The sequence below is a fragment of the Manduca sexta genome, chromosome 4 (genome assembly GCF_014839805.1).
Source record: "Manduca sexta isolate Smith_Timp_Sample1 chromosome 4, JHU_Msex_v1.0, whole genome shotgun sequence".
In the NCBI taxonomy this organism is placed as follows: Eukaryota; Metazoa; Arthropoda; class Insecta; order Lepidoptera; family Sphingidae; genus Manduca; species Manduca sexta.
The window spans coordinates 10,099,035-10,123,127 of NC_051118.1; the positions used below are offsets into that span (position 1 = coordinate 10,099,035).

Consider the following 24,093-nt stretch of genomic DNA (forward strand, 5'->3'; position numbering starts at 1 on the left):
ATATTTAGTGGCTTGTCCATTTGAAGCACTATCGATTCGCGTCCGCGGCTCGGAGCGTTGACCCGCCGAGCGTGGCCCGCCGGCGTTTCGCTAATTTATTAATTATTTAAAACTTGCGAGCGCGTATGCTGTCCCGGTAGACAGATGCGCATTCCCAGCATCGGCTGCGGGTTTTGGCGGGAAAATCGGCAAAAACTATAAAAAATAAAACAGTTTGATCGGCAGCACTTTTGTGCCCGCCCTTGCGTTGGCCTGCGGCTGGCTGAATAGAAAAATCATCATGCCCAGATATCACACCAAATATTGCCTACAAGCTAGCTTACAACATACATACATAGTTATATTGAATACATTATTAATTATATAAAAAGGTATTAGGAATAGCAAACTTGAATTATCGAGGAAAAAATTCCTCACATTTTGTTATTGGGTATTTTTTTTAATATTTTACATAATACCTTTAATTTAGTTAGCGGGACCTTTACTTTTGAAAACTTAAATATATGACACAGTTGTTTCTAACTTATACTTTTTCATTGTTGCAGGATAACCTAACGCCTGAGCCTTCAGATATGAACGACGATGACAACTTCTCAAGTAAGTTGCTAAAATAATATTAAAAACACTTTGATTACAGCCACTTGCATCACATCAACTGACGTCGGTATTTTATGCTCAAAAATCGAAAACAAAAACAAAAAATTATAACTGGCATAAAATATTGAACCAATTGGCTATTATTAAAAATATTATCGTATCAAAATTCTAAATTTGAATGTTTGAAAATTGATTGGCGAATGTGATCTGGTGCAGGTCAGGCCCTCGCGAAAGATGCCGAGAAGTTGAAAATGATGTTGCTAGCATGGAATTACCACAGCCAGGCACAAGGTAAATGTTAAGAAGAATTTTTAAAAATGGAACGCCCTTTTCGTGTTTGTGTGTGTGACTAACTTGTTTTATGTTGTGTTGACATTTTTTGACGGATTGTAATTAACTCAAATATTATGTAATTATGTACTAACCAATTAAATACAGCAAATGCAGCATTTTAATCATAAACTAAGTTGTAAATAGGTTTTATGATTTGTTACTTAAATATTTCTTTTTAAAATTTAAAATTATTTTGAATTTGTTTTTAAAACTGCAAGTCTCTTAACATACAGCCTAGTCCGCCATTTGTTTTAAATTTTCTAAAACTCAAGTACAGTAACTACTGCTATTTGAACACTAAAAACAAAAGTAAAATTGGGTCAAAAGAAGTAATGGAACGTCAAGAAATCTAAAGGTTTCTTTTTTATATTTACCTCTTAATTGATAAACAACTGACACCTTAAATGCATATTTCCTATTAAATTTAAAAAGGTATTAAAATAATAATCCGGCAAATTATAAACTTAGTTATTCAATGGTTATTAATGGCTAATGAACAAAACCACACGAATAATGAGTAATTTTGTTTTTGCTTTGAATGACGAGACGAGCTTGCCGTTCGCTTGTTAATAAGCTATACCGCCCATAAACAGAAGAAACACCATCCAACACCTTGAATTACAAAGTATTGTTTGGTATTCCACTGCGCTCGCCATCTTGAGACTTAAATCTAATTATGTCCAGTAGTTACACTGGCTACAATGTTCTTTAAACCAGAACACAACAGTGACTACGCACTGCTATTTGGCGGCAGAAATAAACATTGCGGTGGTACCTACACAGGCGGACTCTCACATATGAGAGACCCGCTACTATAGTGATTAAATAGTGAAATGTTGAAATACAAGTAAAATTGTTCATAGATTACAATATTATGTAGAGAGACACAGTAAAATGGCAAAAGTAACTTACACGGTCATTGGCGGCGTATATGGAAAGTTAAAGAAAAGAAAGAAAGAAAATAATTATTTGTAGCAAGCAAGATTTAAAAAAACAAAAAGACACATATAGGGTCATTTTGACATCGCGTTACTAAATGAAATCACATACTTATCTACTTGGAAATAACACTTTATAATGTTACTTGAGCCGTAGATAAAAAAAGTGTAAGTTTCAAATAAAATTAAATTAATAAAAAGTAATTTTCATTTTACGCGATCTAATACCACTACTACTACTCTAAGAGAATTCGTCGCAGCGGCAACATCATACTTTCAGTCAGAAATACACCCACACACATTCGCATTAATCTACAAAATGATAAAAAAAATCAGAAAAAATAAACGGGGATTTTTCGCGAAAATATTAGTTATTAATGGATGATTTTTGGCACAATGTCAGCAAAGGTGAAGACGAGTATAGTTTCATTTAGTAACGCAATGTCGAAATGACCCTGTATATTAATTAATTCACTTATCGCACTCTAAATAAAATAATGACCTATTTGGAAATTGTTAATTTGTGACAGTCGTCGGAAAACTAAGTTTTGTTTGCTACCTTTTTTTTGAAGTTGCTACAAAATTGAGCTTATTAAAGATAGTTTATTAATGAAACCTATAGCATGAAAAAGAGGTCGCAAACAGAAATTGGTTGTTTGACGATTCCCACAAATTGGCAATTTTGGAATGGTCATTATTTTATTAAGAGCATTATATCAAGTAATGGGTATTTTGGGGTGTAAGTAGTTTCACTTCGCGCCAGTATGTCGTCTATCCGGTTGTAACGGCCCAGTCGTGTGGACTGGGCTTGCGTTGCCGCAAATTCACATAAATCCTCATTTCTGGGTCAGTAATCAATGTGTGACGTCATTTATAAAACAAAAAGTCTTTATTGCATATTAAAAAATAAAAGCCAAGTCATTTATAAAACAAAAAGTCTTTATTACACATAAAAATAAAAATTAAAAACCCAGACAAATTATTCTTAATTTAAAAATAAAAAAAAAACTAAAATCAAAATGTATACTGAGTTATCATAAATACATCTTTCGTGTCAGAATTACTCTTCCCAAACATTTACAAGTCCTTTAAGTTGGAACAAAATGGAAATTTTTAAGTCTCTAGTTTTTCAGTTGATTTAAATGCTTTAGCATTCGGAGTCCGGTAGTTAATGAGCTTTAAAAGTGACGCAGAAACACGGAGATTCAAAAACCCGCGCTTATTATAGGAAATCGGGCTCGGGGAAGCAGAGTGGTGTAAGTGTTTTTTGTATTTTCTGTAGAATACTGGCAACTAAAGTATTCTCATAGGAAGTCACTTTAGTCAGAAAATATTAGAGAAAGTTAAGTTTATTGTTCGATTTTTTCATGAAAGGTGAGATGGGGTGAGTGCAAGCTTCCGACAATTTCACCGACACAACTGCACGATATGGCATAACTAAACAAAGCCAAACAAATAAATAATGTAATCGCTAAAGTTTTGTACTTCAAAAACATTGGCCAAAGAAAATTAAAAAACTTTTACGCTTTTGGCGTTTTTTTATACTTGATCATATAGTATTTTTGTATTTATTTTTAAATAATTAAATCAAACTGCTTTTTGATCAACTTCCATAAAAAAAATCATAAAAATAAGCTATGATATCAAATCCTAACTTCAACGCGTTGAACCCAAATTTTAAATATAAATAAGTCTTATACCCAAGGTAACGCATGCTATATTGCCATTATCTGTGGTATTGCCAACATCAAGTTAAAACATCCAGTTTCGGCAGATGACATTTGACTAGCGGCTTGCATAATGGCCGGGGCTCGAACAGTTATTTTTGCCGCCTCGAAGCCATATAGAGGCGGCCGGCAGACGTCGTGGGCCACCTTCTCCAATTATTTATAGATGTACTAGGGCTGAGACCTCTAGTAAAGACAATCTAATTATACACATACGTAAAAAAAATTTTTTTGATGCTAACTTTTTGTTAAATATTTAAAACATTATGTTTGCTTTGCCATAGTTGTCTAATAAATATATCTTTTATCGCCTAAAAGTAATGGATTTTTTTTTTACAAACAGTTCTCGTATTATGGGAAATAGTGTAGGTATAATAACGGAATTTATGTTATTTATATTTTATTTTGATAATTGGGATTACAGCGCTAATTAGTTCGCTGTGGCATTTACTTAACTGTTAGTATTTTAAAAATATTTCCCTACTTACATCTGAAACTAATCCACACTTAAAAATAATTACCGACTCTCCCTACTCCCCACTCAAATTCCCGCCACACGCAACCGTCAAGCCATTTAAATTTGGAATTCATCGACAAACAACCCTGTTCAAATTAATGTTCCACAGATAATAAAACAAAAAGGGTGCAATTAAAAAAGCATTTAAGCCGCAACGTTGGCAGCCCTGCGTCCCATCGGGTTGACATTTAGAGGCAGATGCGCCGACACCGTCGGTTTCTCGTTAATTCCCGTGGCAACTAACCGGACATGCTAAATAATGCGAAATTATAGGATTGTGACGTACGCACACCGGCGCCGTAACGTGCTATTACGGTATTTAAATACCATGTAATAAAATGGCTGAGTGTAGGTTAAAATTGAATTATATTTTCCCGCCTTATAGATTGATTGCGATATGATAAAGATTACCTGATTATAGACAGACCCGAGTGTTGTACATCCTGCTTTAAAGGTTTGGCTTACGAATAGAAAAGACTTTCCCCCTTATTCATAGACGTTATTTATCTAAGGACGGAGCATTGCTGTGATAACAAGTCTGTTTCTCAGTGCTGATGGCATGGCAGCCTTCGCAGTGCATAGACATAGGGCCGTTGTGATTGGATAATATTCAGATATAACTTGAATCTAGTTGGCTGTCAGATAAACAAAGCTGAGAAACAGACTTGTTATTACTGTAATGCTCCGTCCTTAGATAAATAACGTCTATGAATAAGGCGGTTTGTTTTGATTATCTACAGAGCAACAAAATTCGATAAACAAATTCAACCGTTTTATCATCTTTGTCTACCATTTCTTTTTTCTCTAAAATAAATCAAAAACACTGTGAGCTCATTCTGCGTAGATCGGAATGTCAACAGCAAAAAAATGTATAATTGTAAAATGTAGGTAGGTGTTGTAACTTTAACTTTTCGGACGGCTAACACCTCGGTCCAACCGTGACCATGAATGCTGAAGTCTGAAATATTGGGAGAAACTCGTAATATAAGAAACCGCGATGAAATCTAAAAAAGAGTTTTATTTCGATGTCCAACATTCGCGTAAACATAAGAAATCATTATGTAAAACAAAATAGTTTTATTTGTTGAGAAAATAATGTTTTGTTTAAATTAGATTTAAATTGTTGATTTAAAGGATTTTTTTTTAACTTCTTGAAGCCAAATACTACCGCTGTGTTGATTGACCTCCAGCAGTCACTGATTAGTTTAGATTTTTAGGGCTTTGTAAAGATTTGGTTGAGTTTATTTTTGATGGCTTAGACCTTCACGGTTTTTTTTCTTTTTATTCCTTGTTTTAAGAACTAGGTTCTTCGCAGCAAATTACAATTTAAAGACTAATTACTTTGAAAGATTAAAAATGTGATTCAACGTATCGACAAATATTTACATTTAAAATGATATCACCAAGGGTTTGAAACTAAATGTTCCAACATCTTACTTCGAAAAGTGATCCCCTTATAAGATTTACGGTGCAGGTCTTGAAATTTACGTCCAGGGCTTCGGGATTTACGATTTCCTTGTAACTAATAAAAATAGACATTTACTGTGGCGTGTCTAATTAAAATGTTAGTGAATAGACTAGTCGATGCTCGCGGTTGCGTTTGTGGGAAGCTTTAGGTAACCTATAAAAGGAGCAATAACACTCAGAACTTTGTTATTACAAGGGCATTATGTAAGCCATGTTATGTTAAATCTCATAATATAATTAAGATCAGGAGGGCTATTCCGTATATGGGGGCAAATGCGTCTTTTAGCAATTACGGGCGTTCTAATCGAAGGACAGCTTTTGTATGTGGTTTAGGTAAATAGGGGATTTTTCGGCCATTTTATTTATATGGCTATTTTTTTATTGCTTTGTACGACGAGAGTAGCCTGATGTAACCTGATGGTAAGCGATACGACTGCCCATAAACAGTAGAAACACCAACCAATACTTGCGCGATGTGGCGCTCCTCCCCGTGCCACTCGAGTCTTCACTGTACAATATGGACTTGAACAGTGTGCAATCGACCAGCTATGGTTTCACTAGCCCTCGTCCGCATAACACTTATTGAAAATGATGAAAACCCTAGAAGACTCTGAGCTCATTCTGCGTAGAAAGGACCATCAACAGCTAAAAAAAGAAATTGTACAAATGTAAAATGTAGGTAACTAGCTGCTGCTGCTACTGCTGCTAGCTGTACCTTTTATTTTTCGGTCAACCAACACCTCAGTCCCTCCTGTGACCACGAAGGCTACAAAATCTTCGAAACGTTGAGAGAAAATATAAAAACCGTGATAAAATCCGGAAAAAGTTTCATTTCAATGCCTATTGTCTGATTTTAATATTTTTTTAAGACTATGGACACGGGACTTTGGGCCTTAAACGATAAAATACGCTAAGCATTGCCGAGGTTAATGGTAGGAAATGAAGCGAAGGAGTTTCCATAAAAACGCGAATTTTACTACCTCTCCCATCGGGTTTTAATGCTGGGCTTGCTTGAAATAACGGTATCCTTGAGATTTGAGGTTATGGCAACAGATATCGGTTATAGAGCCGAAGATAAAAATGAGTAGAAAACTCATCAATATTAAATTAACCAATATTGTTAATCTGTGGTCATTCCAAACATTTTGTCTTTTAAATTATTTAGTTAAATACCAAACAGTAATTTTAAAGACATAAATTAGCACTCATGGTTTCTTGATTAATGGGAGGGATTTAGTTTTCTAAAAAATGCAATTGAATACGTAACTGTTTATTGCTAAACATGTAAACAACAAATAAAAAGGAATTATTTGTTTGATTAAGATCTGGAACTTACTAAACTAATTAAATCCATTTTTATGATATCATTACTTTAATCCCAGAAACGATTTTCATGTAAGTCGCGGAAGCCACGAAAAAATCTGAAGAGTTAATAAATAAGTATTTCTAAGTTTCGCCCACGTGTTAAAATAAAATAAAATATAGTCTATTTGGAAAAAGACGGCAAAGTAACCTAAAACGAACCTAACTGTCGACATCAACATTTTACTGTAAATAAAATAAAAATAATTAACTTTGTGACAGTTATTTTAAAATTGAATGAATATACGAGTATTATACCTTTATTCATTATCTTAATATTTAATGTAATTGATAAATATTAATAAGATTTATATGATCCAGTTTCCCTAAATTGAAATTGGCATAATATATCACAATTGCCATAAAAATATTTATTTGAAAAAAAGAAATTATTCTTTTATATTAATACTTCGAATCGACCCCGATTTAACCAATGAAAATAAGAACGAACAATTAATTCTCATTGATTTATCTAGAAATCGTTTATTCTTACGTAACCCAACTTGATGCTTGCAGGCCGCAACGGCGACATCTCAGAGACGGGTGGTGAGAGCATGGCGGATTTGTGGGCGTCGTACCACAGCGCGCTCGGGCTCGGCAGCAAGCCGCCCAAGCCGCCCACACCACTGACCACTGGTCACTCGGTGAGTTTTAAGGTTGAACCGATCATTATTTATTTGTTATTTAAGGCGTAGTTTAGTTGTTAGTCGTTGCTAGTTCGGAATGGAAATCCTGAAGAGTCGATCTACAGTCTCAAACCAAGGCATATCTTTTGAAGTTTTACGTGTTTTACTGCCTTTATTATGGTGAGGGAGAATGTTGCATCGTGATAACTAGCCTAAACTTTTTATGTCTTGGATGAAAGAGGCCTGTGTACAGGAGTTCCGTATTATATTTTTATATTATAGTGCTCATGTTATTACAGGCGATCTTAACACAAATTGCCAAGTTAGGAAGCATACAATTTAGCATAAATTAACCTGACATAAATAAGAACTCAGAAGAGAGTTTTTAAACACTCAAACTATAAGGACTAAGATGGAAGTTCAAAGGCTCCATAGAGAAAAAAATATCTATACTTACACACGGGTAGAGCCGAGAGCAAAAAATCGTTTAAGGTGTAATTTAAAATCAAAAAGCTAGACAATAACCTTTTGCCCCATAGAGTCCGATCCACGTTGGTTCAGCGACTCCTGTAGAGCCAGGGTCTACGCATGATGAGACATCGTCTTCGGATCGTACGAAGGATGATGACGATGCTGGTGCTTCTGATGACGACAGTGATGATAGAGTCGACCCGCAGCATCATGATCCTGAGCGACTGAAGGCTTTTAATGTAAGTGATGGAATAGAATTAGTTGCTAAAAGATGTGTTAAGTAAGTAGCGTTCTGTGATAGGTTTTGTGGGACTAACGTAAAGTATACTCTTCAAGAATTTTTTGGAGTGGTCTTGTACTGGTTCTGACCGATAAAATTTTTGAAACCAGAATTGTGAACATCAAACAAAATTAGTTGATAGCTTTACAATCTCTAAAACAAATGTTATGTAACCATTTAATTAATAACTAAATTAAATTCCAGATGTTCGTCCGTCTATTCGTGGACGAGAATTTAGACAGGATAGTTCCTATCTCGAAGCAGCCGAAGGAGAAGATCCAGGCGATCATAGACTCGTGCACTCGACAGTTCCCAGAGTTCGCCGAGCGAGCGCGCAAGCGCATCAGGACTTACTTGAAGAGCTGCAGGCGGAATAAGAAGGTCCGCGGTGATATACCCACCAGCGGGAATGGAGGGAGCACTCCAGCATCAGGCAGCGCCTGGGATACAGCGGTGAGGGTTCGATCTGCTGCAATATTGTGTTTATTACTACTGAGCCTACTTTCGAGCATATTTTTGTCTTTCACAGTACTCTTGTTTTTGACGTATATTATCTTTGAATACGTTCTTGTGTTATGTTGTCCTGGTAGCAAAAGACTATATGTTAAGAGATGACACTACCCCCCCTTTCCGCCCTTGCCAGGTGCGGCCGACGCCCGCGCACCTGACGTCAGTGCAAGCGGAGCATATCCTCGCGCAGGCGTGCGAGAACGAGAGCCTCAACGCGAAGCGCATGAGGCTGGGGCTGGACCCGGTCAGCCAGCCGATGCCGACTGTGCCCACTCCGATGGTGAGTACTCGGTTTGTTAGTAATGGCTTGAAGATTTTCTAATATAACCTATTTCCAGGATAAAATATTATCATTTATAATATTGTGTCCTAAAAAAGTCTTTATGTAGAATTTAATAGAGTAATATGAATTTATCCAAGGATTTTCCAGTGTATTAGTAGGGTAACTGACATGCCAATAACATAGACAAAACTTAGTTCCATTTCTAGACTCTACTTGAACCAGTAGTTTTTCAAGTGCTAATGCGAAACTAATTAGCTTACAATTCGAAAATCTAAATATTTTATATTTGGATTTGACAGATTATTAAAGAATCGCAAATTTAAAATCATTATTCAACAGGCGATAGACACAACAGCGACTTCGGCTGTCGCTTCATCGTTCCTGAGCCTGTACAGCGGCGCCATGAGCAGCCCCGCCTCCACCGTGGCCAGCAGCACCACCACATCGCTCTCAGGGTTGAAGGCGGCTGCAGACACCACGCGGCCCTCCGCTAGCCCCACCATGGACGCAGCTCTGAACAATAACTCGCTCAAGATCGACAATGCTAACGGGAATACGGGCAGTAAGACTGCCAGGTGAGTACTAGGGTAACATGAATCTATAAGATATCAATTAACCATGGTAGTCATGCTATCTTGAATAGTATCAGATATTTTAAACTACCAATCGAGCTGTGTACTAGGGTAGCATTATAAAGTTTTCGTTTTCTTTATCGATTTCTGATTTAGCATACTGACTTTTAACAGAATAAGATTTACGCGAGCGAAGTCGCGAGCTAGTCATTCATATAAAGATTTCAGTATATACCATAGATATCCTCAGTCTACTTTTGAAATTACTAACAATAGACAATATGTAGCGTCGCAAACGGATGTCCGGATCCAATATCCGTTGGAAGTTACACCAGCTTTCGAAACTTAACTGTTTCGTGGTTCGGACCAGATTTCAGACCAATTAGTATTATAACTTATACGAGGGCTAATAACGTTTCCCACAACTTGTAAAAGTAAAAAGAATTAATATCTTATATGAATCCTCTGAAATATATTACTTAATTATGACTTAGATTTCTTGTGTGAAAACAGATTGTTTAACCATTACATGATAATTATCCCTTAATGACATTCATTTAAGAATGTAAAATTATTGCCCTAAGATGTTGATGTATTGCCCTAATATTTTTATTCCATGGTGAAAAAAACTAAACAATATCCAGTCGATATTTGATTTTGAAAAAAAAAATTAGATTTGTTCACTTTCAGATTATTTAGGGCTTAGAAAACGTGATAAAAAATAAAATTAAGCGAAATAGATTCAATAAAAATACTTATTTGTTGTACAAGGTCATTTTGGTAATGCGTTACTAAATGAAATCCTACACATATCTTTTTGAAAGTAACACTACAATTATTTACTAGAACCATAGGTAAAAAGAAAAAAGTTTAAGTATCGAGCAAAATAAATATCAATAAAAAGTAATTTTAATTACACGCCCTAATGCTACTACTACTCTAAGATAATTGGTCGCAGCGGCAATATCATACTGTCACATGGTGAAAATATTCGAAGGATAATTTTTGGCACAATGTTAGCACAGGTAAAGACGAGTATGTGATTTCATTTATTAACGCAATGTCAAAATGATCGTATATCTACCTATAAATACTCGAAAATGGTTTAGTTTTAAGAAAAATTTGTGGTACATATTGTGGCATGAAGAAAGATCCAAAGTCCAAACAGAGTCCAAGCTATATTCAACGTTTATCATTTTTGTCTAAAAATTAAAGTCATATAATATATTATTAATTTTACCCAAGTTTTCTCTTCGAAATATATGTAAAAGTTTCGTTTAACTTTCGTGCCGTGAAATATGGAGTAAAACATTTACTTTCTAAACAGATAAAATATATATTTTAGCCTATAATCAGCGCATAATAAATATGAATCGATAGACACCTTATTTATCAAAATCGGTTTATTAGAAGCGACGCTAGGGTAATCATAAAATGATGGACACATACCTATCTCAGTGGCGTAGTTTTGCGTGCGCCCTACACCTACCGCTCTGAGGTCTCGGGGTCGAATCCGGGTCGGTCAAAGTTGTCATGGATTTTTCTACTACCATAAAACCCCTGAGTTTAGAATTTGTATATTAAAAGGCTCCCCCCCTATCATCATGGGACGCAATAAACAAAAAGTCCGTGTGCAAGTTGACCCCTACTTCTTCGGGGATAAGAGTGTGTCGTATATAAAATTATGTTGTCAAAATCATGGTGGTCGAGCAAAAATGAACCATAAATACAACAATTACACGCACACAGAGCAGCGATGTGTGCGTGATCTCACCGACGCGACGGGTTCACGGACACACCGCCGGCGTCGAGCGGCGTTCAGACCGGTTTGAACCGCCTCAGTTGCGGTATGAATAACAGGGCTAGTACGCCGCGCGCATTCGACACTGACGCATTGTAGTTTTAGTGCTATTTAAACATGCTTTAATCAAATAAGACACTTATGTATTGATAAATAAGAATTAAAGTTGATAAACAATAACCAAGATTTAAGTGAGACATTTGAATATTCGAAAATGCCGAACACTTGTACTGTGTGTATGAACAATTCCGGGAAGAATAGGGATATTTCTTTTTCGTACCCGAAGGATCAAGCGAAGTAAGTATACAAAACATAATAAGTAAGTATATAACATAGTAATTCATATTTTAAGCATTCCTTTAATATTTACTGTCTCGATGGCCTAGTGCGGTGAGACTGCCATGCTGAGGTTTCGGGTTCGATGATTCATCTCAGGGTCGCGTCAAATTTATTTGTAGATTGCGATATTTTTAACCGCCTCGTTGGCGTAGCTGTAAGCGCGGTACGACCTTTGCTCTTAAGTCTTGGGTTCGAATCCCGGGAAGTGATATTGCGTTTTTCTGCTCAGTATCAGTCCGGAGTCTGGAATTTGTGTCCGATATGGCTTTAGGCTCGCTCCATATCATAATAAGTAAAAAAATGATACTAGACTGTCAATTATATGCTACTTTTGCTGCTCGTAATGATGTACATATTAATTATTAATTGACTGCCTTGGTGGCGTAGTTGTAATGTGTATATGGTACGAGTAAGACTACCGCGCTGAGGTTCTGGGTTCGAATCCTGGGTTGGCCCAAAAATAATTGTGACTGGGTTTTTCTATCTTAAAAATTACTCAATCGTAGCTCGGAGTCAGGAAGTTGGCGGTGTGAGACCCCCGTGCTTCGGAAAGCATGTAAAGCTTTTGGTCCTGTGCCTGATCTGTCTCGGGTCATGAAGTATTGCAGTCTCACCGGACTATGAGAGTGAAGGAATAGAGAGTGCACTTGTGTATTGCGAACTATAATATCTCCTGCGTACCTGGTTGATCTCCGTTAAGATAGGCCGCCGGGGCCGAAATTCGACTAGAAGGAATTCATTCACATATTAATAAGTTTATATTATTTAACCAAGCACACATAAGTAAGTTATACATTTTATTGCAGAAGACACGAATGGCTCCAAGTAGTTGGGCGACAAGATTTAATTGGCAAATTGGATAAGGTTAAAGCCAGAAGAAATTACAGAATATGCGAGCGTCACTTTGAGCCGAGTTGTGTAAAATTTTCCAAAAATAAAACCGTGAAATATCTAAGTGATGATGCATATCCTACACTTAATATGATGATAACACCACCCACTGATGATTGCGCAAGTACAGTTAAATATGAAGCATCTGAAATGAATCAGCATGATGTTTCTATGGTTGTTGATGACGAGATATCTTTTTCTCAAAATTCATCATACAATGATAACAGCGCAAGTACAATTAATTGTGAACCTGCAAGTTATCAGAATTATTATGATGATGTTCCTTTGGATATTGAGGATAGGGCATCTATTTCCGCAAATATGGCACCCGTCGAAGAAGCTGCAAGTACAAATCCAATAAAAATAAAATGTGAAGGATTACCTGCGAATGATGTTTCTTCAGATATTGATGATAAAACATCCCTTTTCGTGAATTCTCCATCGATAGGAGACGATGGAGATACAAGTAAAATAAAAATAGAATATAAAGAAGTACCTGTAACTATTGAGAATTATGAACAAATTTCTCTAAATGTCGATAATAAAAACAAAGTACCTCGCAAAATGAAGCAATTGATTTGGACAGAGTGACGAAAGAAGATTTTTTGAAATTATGTGATAAATTTTTGAGCAAAAGCATGAGCGAGCTTATAAAATCGCAAATTAACGTGAAAATTGAACCTGATGACGGGTACAGTCTAGCTTTAAAGCCCATTGTACACGGTTAGAGTAAATGATATAGTAGTGGATTAGAATACTGACTATACCGATGTAAACAGTTTATTAGAGTACAGTGCTAAACTGACTACTAAACCTGGTAGAGCTCTTGGAACTGGTAGAATAGTATGCTAGTTGACTCTACTGTTTACTGTATCCGTGTTCACCGGGCTTTAAGAACTTTATACATATACTTTTCTGAACGGCGGGACTGTTCGTAAGATTCCGGCTAGGTAACATCGCTGTAGCCAAGTAATTTTTGGGCATTTTGAGACTTAAAATCGAATGTCTTTAAAGTTATTTATGAATCAACAGAATTACTTATCGAATGGATCCGGAACCGTAATGTGTGATAATTATTAAATAACTTATTTTAGTGTGTGTCAAATTAATTCGATTTTATATAAAATAAATATACACATTTTGCTATGTTTATATTTTTACCTAATTTATTTGAGATATACTTTTATTATGTATCAATCGTCAACCCTCACAGTATAGGTAACTTAGAACATCGCGTTATTAGGTAGTTTGGGCTCTGTATGGATTTGTTCTTATGGACATTGAATAGGTATACCCAGGCCTTTTTTGTTACTTATTTTTTGAAGGCACGCTAATAATTATCGAAAGTTGCAAGTCCATAATTTTTGTGACACACCCCTATAATGTAATTTTATTGGCAATTAAGTCGATATTTCCGAAATTTCTGCCCCCACAAAAATGCCCAGGGTATACCTTTTTTTTATTTTTTATTTTTTTTAACGTAGGTAAATCATCAGATGACTATCTCCCGCCTTGGGATGGGCGGGAGGGCGTGTCAGACTTCTACTGACTAAAAACCTACGGTGTTCCCATCCTTTGCCTATGTGCCTAGGTCCAAGATCCGATGGCATTGAAACCTAGGCAGGCACCGGCCCTAAAGGGCCCCGTCAATGACACTGACACTGCTAGGGTATACCTTTAAGTAAAGCTCTCCATCAATTGGAAATTCTTTCCAATATTAATTGCGCATGATTGGCTGTTTCAGTCCCGCGTCATCGCCCGCACCTCTTTTCAGAACTTCGTTCCCGACCACGTTCGGCACACCGCAGACGTTCGGCAGGCAAAAGTATGTATCAACAATCTTAACTAAATCTTTCGCTTTAATTTGGTAGGAGATTTCATTACAGAATGTGGAATGAAGTTTAAGGAAAAGATGACAGCAAATCGTGTGTTCCTTGATTATCGGCACGACACTATATAATAATATCAGCCCTGTATTATGTACTTGCCCACTGCTGAGCACGGGCCTCCTCTACTACTGAGAGGGATTAGGCCTTAGTCCACCACGCTGGCCTAGTGCGGATTGGTAGATTTTACACATCTTCGAAATTCATATAGAGAACTTCACAGATGTGCAGGTTTCCTCACTATGTTTTCTTTCACTGTTCAAGCGAACGATAAATTCACAAAGAATACTCACATGATTTTTAGAAAAGTCAGAGGTGTGTACCCTTGGGATTTGAACCTGCGGACATTCGTCTTGGCAGTCCGTTCCAAACCCAACTAGGCTATCGCCGCTTGTACGACACTATACAGAATGTAGAATAAATCCTGAGGAAAATATGAGACCTAATGATGACTTGATTATGGTTGTCGTGGTTAAATTATTCTTCGTCGAATTATGATTCCATTCCACACTACATTCACTAATGGACTGATTTTTGAATATCAGACAAAAAATTGTGATTATATTTTAGTAGAAAGGTAGATTGGTACCAGGATATCATAACGCGAAAGAGATAAGAATACATTCATAATTACTTCCTGTTAATTCCAGTACTACGACTAACCCGGCGACTGCCTTGTCGAGCAGCGCCCTGCTGTCCACACTGACTGCTCTGCCGCCAACTGGTAAGAATACTTACAGAAGGGTTACTTATACGCATTTTGTTGAAAATTGTAAATAAAGTAGTTCAAAATAGCGTCGGAGTGAAGCGAGCCACAGTGCTACATTCACTGTTGCCCTGGCATGTAATGTAGAAGACTCTAAATAGAAACCTTGACTATTAAAGAACATTAATAATTCTGCCGAAACTGTATTATAGTTCCGATCTTACCAATAGTATTAACGAGATAGTAATAGTGTGATAGCTTATTTCTTTGTATAGAACAGGAGCTTTAACCAAGATACAGTTTTACAATCGTTAACGCTAACGTCATATATGTGAATGATATATCCTAACGATTGACTTATTGATAGCATATGTCGTTACCAGTCGAACTAAAATTCCCATACATTTTTTACGTTTTCCATTAAGGTTCATAATTGCAGACCAGGCATCTCAGCTATGGCCCCAGGGCGGAAACATGTAAGTGTGTCATGATTTTGTATGTTTCCAGGCGTGGGTGTGAACGCGGCGATGGCTGCGTACCAGAGCGCTCTGCTGTCCGCCATGGCTGCGCACACGCACACCTTCCCCACCAGCCTCAGTGGTAAATAATATACTAATAATAGTTAAGTTGTTTGCTGGTGGTAGGATATATTTTATATTCTCCCGGATAGCGACCACCGTACACAAGGTGTGAAAACCCGCCATAGTTACTCATATGTGTCGCGTTACGGGATCAGTCTGTGTGTATCCGGTTTCACTAGGCCTGCATAATTAGCCGAGTCATTTCTCGTCAGTCCACATTCTATTGGATCCACTGCAGAGTTATTTCTCGTCAGTCGACATTCTATCGGACACCCTTCACTTACCGTCAGGTACAGTGGGGTCCTTTGCATTTCGGAACAAAAAAAATAGAGTTTTAGAATGTGGCAAAAAAATACAACACAACTCCGTTCCGTTTTAGTGGAAGTAGTTGAGAAACTAAAACGTGACAGACGCACTAGTTTCTCGATCAACAATCATAATAAAATCATAAATTAAACGACATTGACTTATGAGTCGCGTTTCTTGGGACTTTGTCTGTATGTTTGTACACGCATATCGCAAAAACTACTGCATAGTTTTCATGCAGTTTTCACCGATGTAATACTCAACATCTAACTTGAAATATAGGCTCCATTCATGGTGAATATAAAGCGCGACTTTTATCATAGAATAACTACACCACGAGCAAAAGCTATGGTTTTATATAAATTAAAATCCCATTTTCAGCCCCAACAGATTTGTCTTTGAAAACCACGTCGACCCCGACTCCGCTGCACGTGACCACTGCTTCATCGCTCACCGGAACAACCTCCACCCAGTCCAAGTCCAACCTGCTGTCCCACAAGCTGTCTGGAGCCGAAGTGGGTGCTGTACGACAGCTCATCACCGGCTACCGCGAGTCTGCTGCCTTCCTGCTGCGATCCGCCGACGAGCTCGAGGCTCTCCTCCTGAACCAACCCTAGGACACAGCCAAGCCGATGACGGACATATTTGGATTCAAATTCGGATATTTCTAGAACATTCGGACCCAAAATTGTGAAGTGTGGTTTTGGTATGTTATGTTTATGGATTGCATTGGATTGTTTTATGTTTTGGGATGGAAATTGTGATGTTCCGAATGATTTTGGTGAATTTATTTGTCCGTTTTCGATGAATATTGCGAATCAATTATCGAAATTACTTGGACTGACGTTGAAAATATGCCAATTTTTTGACTTTGACATTTTTTTTTTATTGAATAGACATAGAGTTCATTTTGCAATAGCACCGGGTAGTAATATGAATATTTCAATACATCGTAGTTAATTCAATTTTTGCCATAGTCACTGCTTATACTGTGTAACTCAAGTCATTATTTATTTTATGTTGGCAACATTAACAGTCGCATACGGTGCTCACAATATATTTCTTAATGTTGCCAACAAAAAACTTGTCCATGTATATTACGAGTAATTAAATTTCTATTAAAGTCTTTTGGCACTGTTGTCAATACTTGTCAAAATTAAATTGACGTGAATTTCGGCAATGATGCCATGAGTGTTGCCATTTGAAACTCGTTGGAAGAGTACAAAATTATTTTTGTGTATATTTTAGGATGTAAGAGAAAAAAATCAGGGAGATTCTAGTTCTAGATTTTAAAAATTCTTGCCTGGTGCGACGGTATAGGTTAGGCATCGAGCGTTTGATTTCTTTTCATGTCTCCACACCGTTGGGGCAGCTGGGTTCAGTTTTAAGGGTCTGGTGTACCCCATTTCCGACGAGACGTCCCGGAAGGCTCAAAATTCAACCACGGAGCGGATTTTACATTCCTATTGACCCGACAATTGCGAGGTCCCGTGGAACCCCAGCTGTGCCAACGAAATTTTAAAGGTAATTTTAACAGAGTTTAATATAGTTTAACGTGGCATTCTAGATATAAGGGGCACGAATTTATTTGTTAATTTCTGTGTACTGATAGTGCAGTAGATGTATTTATGTATTTAATTTATAATTATTTATAAAAGTGTTTTCTTGTGATTCGCTCCATCCAAATTAAATTAAGTTTTCTTTGCTGTAACTTGTTATAAGTATTTTGATGTTCGCAAGCTTATTCAATGAACGGTGTTTCTTTTATACCTTTCACGCATATTGAAGTTGGTATTAAAATTGTTATAAATTTATGTATTGATGTCATGTCTGTACGGGCTTGGCAACCCTATTATGATATAACAGCTAAAATGGAAACGTTATTCTGACCTTCCAGTCTAGGTTTTCTCAATTGAGAATTTAACGTAAACTAAAAAGGTAATGCGTGAAGGGACGTATCCAGTTAACAAATAACATCGAATTTGGTTCAGCAATCTGCCCGCGTCCGTGCACGACGTGCGGTTGTATATCTATTTGTTACCATAGATTTATGGCCAAGTACTGTAAGTAGTATAAGAGTTACTTGCTTATGTACAAATGTTCCACACTGCGTCAAATTTTTAACATTTTTCCCACGTTTGGCCTAATTATGTTCGATGGAAGTGGATCGAGTACGTCATTGTTAACTTTGTTTATTCTGGCCAGTGTTAGATGTTTTCTATATTTCTGTAATATCTTCTTTTGTTGTTAGAATTTTAAATACATTTACAATAGAATAATTACGGTTACATAAACGCTTATTATGTTGCTATTAATTTAATTGCTCAATTTGTGAGCGTTGTGGACGCGGCTTTATATTTGAAGTAGCCAATCAGATGTCGTTGTTGCAATGACGTTATGTTATACACCAATGAGATCGCAGTATTTTCTAAACGTCTCGCCACAATGATCACATGAACGAGTCCGCAAACTGTATAATAGTTTTACAACTTTGCCAGTTTTTCTCAATAGAATAACATGCTTGACGCAAATTTCAAAATACATAAAAAAGAAATTGTAAATTCACTTTTGAATACAAAAATTGCCAAAGAAACGAATTGATTTATAATTGTGTGTATGGAATTGCTTGGTTTAGTATATTTTAAGCTTTTATTGTTTTTATAAAGTCATTCCAATATTTTTCTAAAAGCGATACTATCGGTGCGAAGGGAGGAAACTGTGTAGTCATTGTAAAAGATAAAAAAATATGTAAAAAGTATGTTTAGAATAATAAAAAAAAAGTTTAGTATAACTTGGAAGTTAATGTTGGAATAACGCGAATGGTGGTAAAAAAACGTTGAGAAAAAGAATTTGTTAGACATTAAAATATATTATTATTAGAGATGTATAAATGGTTTACGATTATTATTATTAGTTCAGAGAATAACAAAATGAAGTGAAAAGAATACAAAATGACGATTGTTACTATTAACGATATGAGAATTTAGTTATAATTTTGCAATTTCAAAATGTGAGTTTTACAATTTTGAAAAAAGAAAATATTAAATATGCTCATATACTGATACTTGGTTTTATTTCGCCTTGTATCCTTTATCCATTTACCGCCATTTTGAATAAACGATTCCAACCGTTCTTTTTGATCTGTCTTAAATATTGACCAATCAGAACAAAGTATTTTGACAAGCTTACAAATGAGTTATTTTGATTAGTTCATTCGGAATCGGATTGAGATTGTTTATTGAAAATAGCTGTTAGACAAGTTTATGCAAAAAGTATGCTGATTATACGTGTCGGTCTTTCTTGGGTTAACACGAGCACATTGATAGAAGGCGAGGGCTATTGTAGATGTTCGGAAAGTTTGAAAATAAAACAATACAAGCGGCCGCGAAATGTGAAGTTTTATAAACGGAACCCGACAACATTGGGTACTGGGGCCTTATTTTCTATCCCGCACGCTATTTTAACAGTGCGTAACAAGCATGTAACACAACGTATCATGTTTAGGACTATAGAAATTTGGCTTACAGAATACCATTCCACGCACATTTCTTGAAGATATCATGACACGGCCGCGTTACGCGTTTACACTGTCATATAGAATAAGGGCCCAGATATGCATAAATGCGGCCTGCAAAGCGTGCCGATGATAATTATATACTACATAAACTCTATATTTAAAGGAAGCCGGCAGGAATCGGTTAATATTGACCCTTTGCACTGACAAGCGGTCATTATACACAAGTTTTGTGGAGCTACACACTTGTTCCTATCAATTTTAACTGTTTTCAAACAATACAGTGAGGACGCACAGTGCGCCTGAATGCAAAGTGTCGGCAATTACATAGTTTTCGTTTTCTTTTTTCATTTTTTTCATCGCGTATCCAATTGAATTCGAAATGCAATTCTGTCCTATAAAGTTATGTGTGTATTGTTTGTGAATTATCGCTTGCTGTAACGGTGAAGGGAAACATCGTGAGGAAACTTGCATACCTGAGAAGTTCCCTATAGGCATTTTGAGGTTATGTGAAATCTTTCAATCCGCACTAGGCCAGTGTGGTGTACTTAAAACCTAATCCCTCTCAGTAGTAGAGGTCCGTGCCCAGCTGTGGGACAGTATATAATACAAGGCTACTATGATAATTTTATTAATATATTACAGAAGTACCAGGGTATCAATAAGGCAGAGTAGGTGGCGTGGTAGTGGTGGTTGTGATGTGCATCCGCGGGCGCTTGTCCAGGAAGGGGTAATATCGCTCGTCTGCCATCAGGACCCTGGTCGCGTTCATTATAAAGTCCATGTTGGATTGCGATGCTAAGTACGAGAACATTGCTGGAAACCGCTCCGTGCCGCATCTGTGAAATATGTATTACTTAGTACTTACATATATATATATACTTATATTAACAATATTATTACTTGATACCAAAGAGCCTCGACCAACATCTTCGGAAGCTCTCAATTGGCCGTTGGGTCGGAAGCCAGATGCAAAAGGCAGTATTCCTGGACACGGCGCGAATTGTGAGGAGATTACTCACTTTGAATCCCTAATCGCCGGTGGCCTGGGTCTTGAGCTTCGCCATCGGAAGGTCATTAATTTTTTTTGTATTTTTATATGTATGTTTTTCATTTTAATGGATATGTAAAAATGTAAAAAAAAACTTTAAAATAAAGAGAATTAACCATTATTATTTACTTATTCAATGAGCGAAGTGGAATACCAAACAATACTTTGTAATTCAAGGTGTTGGATGGTGTTTCCACTGTTTATGTGCGGTCGTATCGCTTACCATCTGGCGAACCGCAAGCTTGTCTCTTTATTCAAAGCAATAAAATATATATTGTTTGTAATTCCACTGCGTTCGCCATTCTAAGACATGAGATCTTAAGTTTTACTATGTTCAGTAGTTATACTGGCTACAATGTTCTTCAAACCGGAACACAACAGTGACTACACACTGCTGCGGGGCGGCAGAAATATACATTGCGGTGGTACCTACCCAGGCTGACTCACAAATATCGGTGCCACGAAGACATAAGTACTACGGCATGAATGTATTTATAAAAAGAACTTGTTGATTGTATAATGGTATGGTATTATTAATAATTTTAACTACATTGACATCTCCTACCGGCGTAATTTGTTAGCAAGTTCCATTTCGCACTGGTTTGTATAGTGATTATGTTACGCGTATGTGAGATATTATAATAAAACTATTTTACGGATTTTATCGCGTTTTTTTATAATCTTCTCCCGAGGAACTAATTTGCATGATTTGCATGGTTGACTAGGTCCTGAATTAGTACATAGCTTCTTTTTATTCCGGTAATTTTCTCTTGGAAGAAATACTTGATTTATTAATCTTGTTAAATAGGTGTTGTTGCCGACATATAGATGGCGCTACCGACCACTATAGTAATTTATTTAGGCTAGCACATAATAGGTTGCTTTCTAACAGCCGGTCTCAATATATTATTGACTGATTCAAATAGTTGAAATGCTTTGTAAAGTAAAGACATCTAGTGTCGAAATTGTGAACTGGTTTCTATGAACACGATAAGTTGTTTTTGGTTTATGATTAATCTATGATTGCATTATTATTCAACGTTAAACAATAAATCGGTGCCTGCCTCGGTGGCGTAGTTGTACTGCATGCGCGGTACGGCAGCGCTGTGAGGTCCTGGGTTCGAATCGCGGGTCGGGCAAAGTGATATTTGGGTTTTTCTGCTCAGTATCAGCCAGGAGTGTGGAATTTGCGCCCGATATGGCGATAGGCTCATCCCCTATCACATCATGGGACGGAACACATTTGGCGAAAAGTGGGTGCCTTGGTTGCGCCTCTACATACGCCTTCGGGGATAAAATGCGTGATATTGTGTGTGTGTGTTAAACAATAAATACCATTACTGATTACGCAAATGAACGTTTTAATAAATAATCACAACGTTACATGCTTATTTTGCTTGTCCCGGAGGCCTAGTTGGATTACGGCAGGACTGTTGTGCTGAGGTTTCGGTTTCAATAACCGGGTCAGGAAGTGATATTACGTTTTTTCACTTAATGTAAGCCCGGAGTCAGATGTGCCCGATATGGTGATAGGCTCGCTCTTATCGTATGATGGGGTTGAATATATACGGCGGTACCTTAAGGCGATACCTCAAGGTCCATTTTCATACATTTTGTTTCGGCCTTTAAAATTTAATATGACGAAATTTTAAAGGCAGAAATATCCATGATTATTAATTATTTTTACGTTTTTCTTTCAACTGCGAGAACTAATCACTAACTAGACGTGAATTTAAATTCTTTACTTGCCAATACTTGTTTAGTTACCCAGATTAAAGGTGAAACAAAATGTATGAAAATGGACCTTGAGGTATCGCCTTAAACTGATTTTGAAAAGAGCAACACTACAGTTTCTTGCCCGTACCTCTCTGGTGAGAACTGCTTTCCGAACTGGTAGAGTTAATATTGACAGAATCTAAATAATGTATAACATTTTACGGGTTCAAATAAATTATTTAATTTCATCAGCAGAACCTCTGCCTATCCTTTCGAGAATAATAGTATTATGTTTTCCAAGCGTGATATTTTTACTCACAGTTTTCGTATTCCCCACGAGGCCATTCCCCACAATACACCGTCACTGACTGCAGGCGCTCCTGTGTCACGCTGAAATAAGACAGGAAAACCTTAGATTAAATAAAGATTTCTACCAGTGGCGTAGTTGTGTTGCGGTTATACGCCGTGTTGAAGTTTCGGATACGATGCTTGGGTTGGGTAAAATTATATTTTTTTCACTCTTTTATTTATTGAATAACAAAGGTTTACAATATATACAAAGCTTCAGTATTTGTATTTTTACAGTAAGAATTTCGGTGTCGGGGCGGGGTGGGGGGGGAGGGGGGGGGTGTCATCTGTCAAGGTTTTACTGTGGTAAATTGATATTGATGTCTTTAAATGTTCTAAACCCTGAAGAATTTTGTGTTCTTAGCAATAATTTACACCTAGTTCAATAAGTGAAACTACCAAGGGTAAACTTTATTTTAGATAATGAAAATAAATGTTTCTATAATACTTAAAGTTTTGAGTATGATCAGGTACTCGTGTAACCAAGTACAAGTTATTATACAAGAGGTTCAGTTGCGACTGGAAGCATAAAGCAGCACACCAGGTTCTGTGGCATGCTTTAGCAGAGGTCTATGTTCAGCAGTGGACTGCAAGGGGCTAATGATGATGAGTTACTTTTGTGACTGATTGTTGTTGTATGATGATATAAAAGGCGTAAGTGACCAGACCAAGAACTGGTCATAGAAACCGGGGCAGGCCTTCAATGAGGTGGACCGACGACCTGGTCCACGTGGCGGGACGAAGCTGGATGAGGACTGCCCTGGACAGAACAACCTGGCGTGCATTGCAAGAGGCCTACACTCACGGTGATTATATAGGCTGAATAAGAAGTATGTAATCTATTAACGTCTCACAGTGCAAGGAGCTCTTCTGCCGGTCTGCGTGAGGCAGATGAAGTTGTCAGTGACGGTGACGCCGAACCGCTGCGTCACGTTGTTACACCTGCCGCGGTCCAGCAGCCGAGCGTGATACACTTGCAGCGTGTTGTCCTTGTTCTCGTATACACCGTCACGCTGAAATTATATGACGTCATTTTAAGATGAACTAAATAAATAATTGCTGATCGGATTTGGATGAATTTTGGCAGCCAGATAGATCACTTGTAGTAGTAGAAAGATTATTTGTAATCTTTAAAAGTATACAGGACTCGTGTGCGCAACCGCGCATAATATTAGTAATATCAAGTAACATATAAACGGAATTGTTATGATTATAACGTCTGCTCTGGTGACGTAGTTCTTTGCGCGGTGCGACACGGCTCTGAAATCCCG

The 24,093-nt window shown here is 37.1% G+C and overlaps 1 protein-coding gene and 1 long non-coding RNA gene across 2 annotated transcripts; one reads left to right on the plus strand and one right to left on the minus strand.

Annotated features, from left to right (window-relative positions):
• The first annotated feature begins 527 nt into the window (after positions 1 to 527).
• On the plus strand, positions 528 to 19,255 carry LOC119190435 (nucleolar protein 4-like). Its single transcript, XM_037442399.1, has 11 exons — positions 528 to 597; positions 814 to 888; positions 7,458 to 7,585; positions 8,107 to 8,277; positions 8,523 to 8,771; positions 8,962 to 9,108; positions 9,451 to 9,686; positions 14,489 to 14,539; positions 15,251 to 15,324; positions 15,814 to 15,906; positions 16,575 to 19,255. Exons 1-11 carry the CDS (start codon positions 573 to 575, stop codon positions 16,808 to 16,810), a joined length of 1,485 nt encoding a protein of 494 aa, XP_037298296.1. The 5' UTR covers positions 528 to 572; the 3' UTR covers positions 16,811 to 19,255.
• A 1,067-nt stretch (positions 19,256 to 20,322) lies between these two features.
• Positions 20,323 to 23,830, minus strand: LOC119190557. Its single transcript, XR_005113005.1, has 3 exons — positions 23,677 to 23,830; positions 22,794 to 22,864; positions 20,323 to 20,546 (listed from the first exon to the last, which is right to left on the minus strand). It is a non-coding gene; the product is annotated as an uncharacterized LOC119190557 (long non-coding RNA).
• Between the last annotated feature and the right edge of the window lie 263 nt (positions 23,831 to 24,093).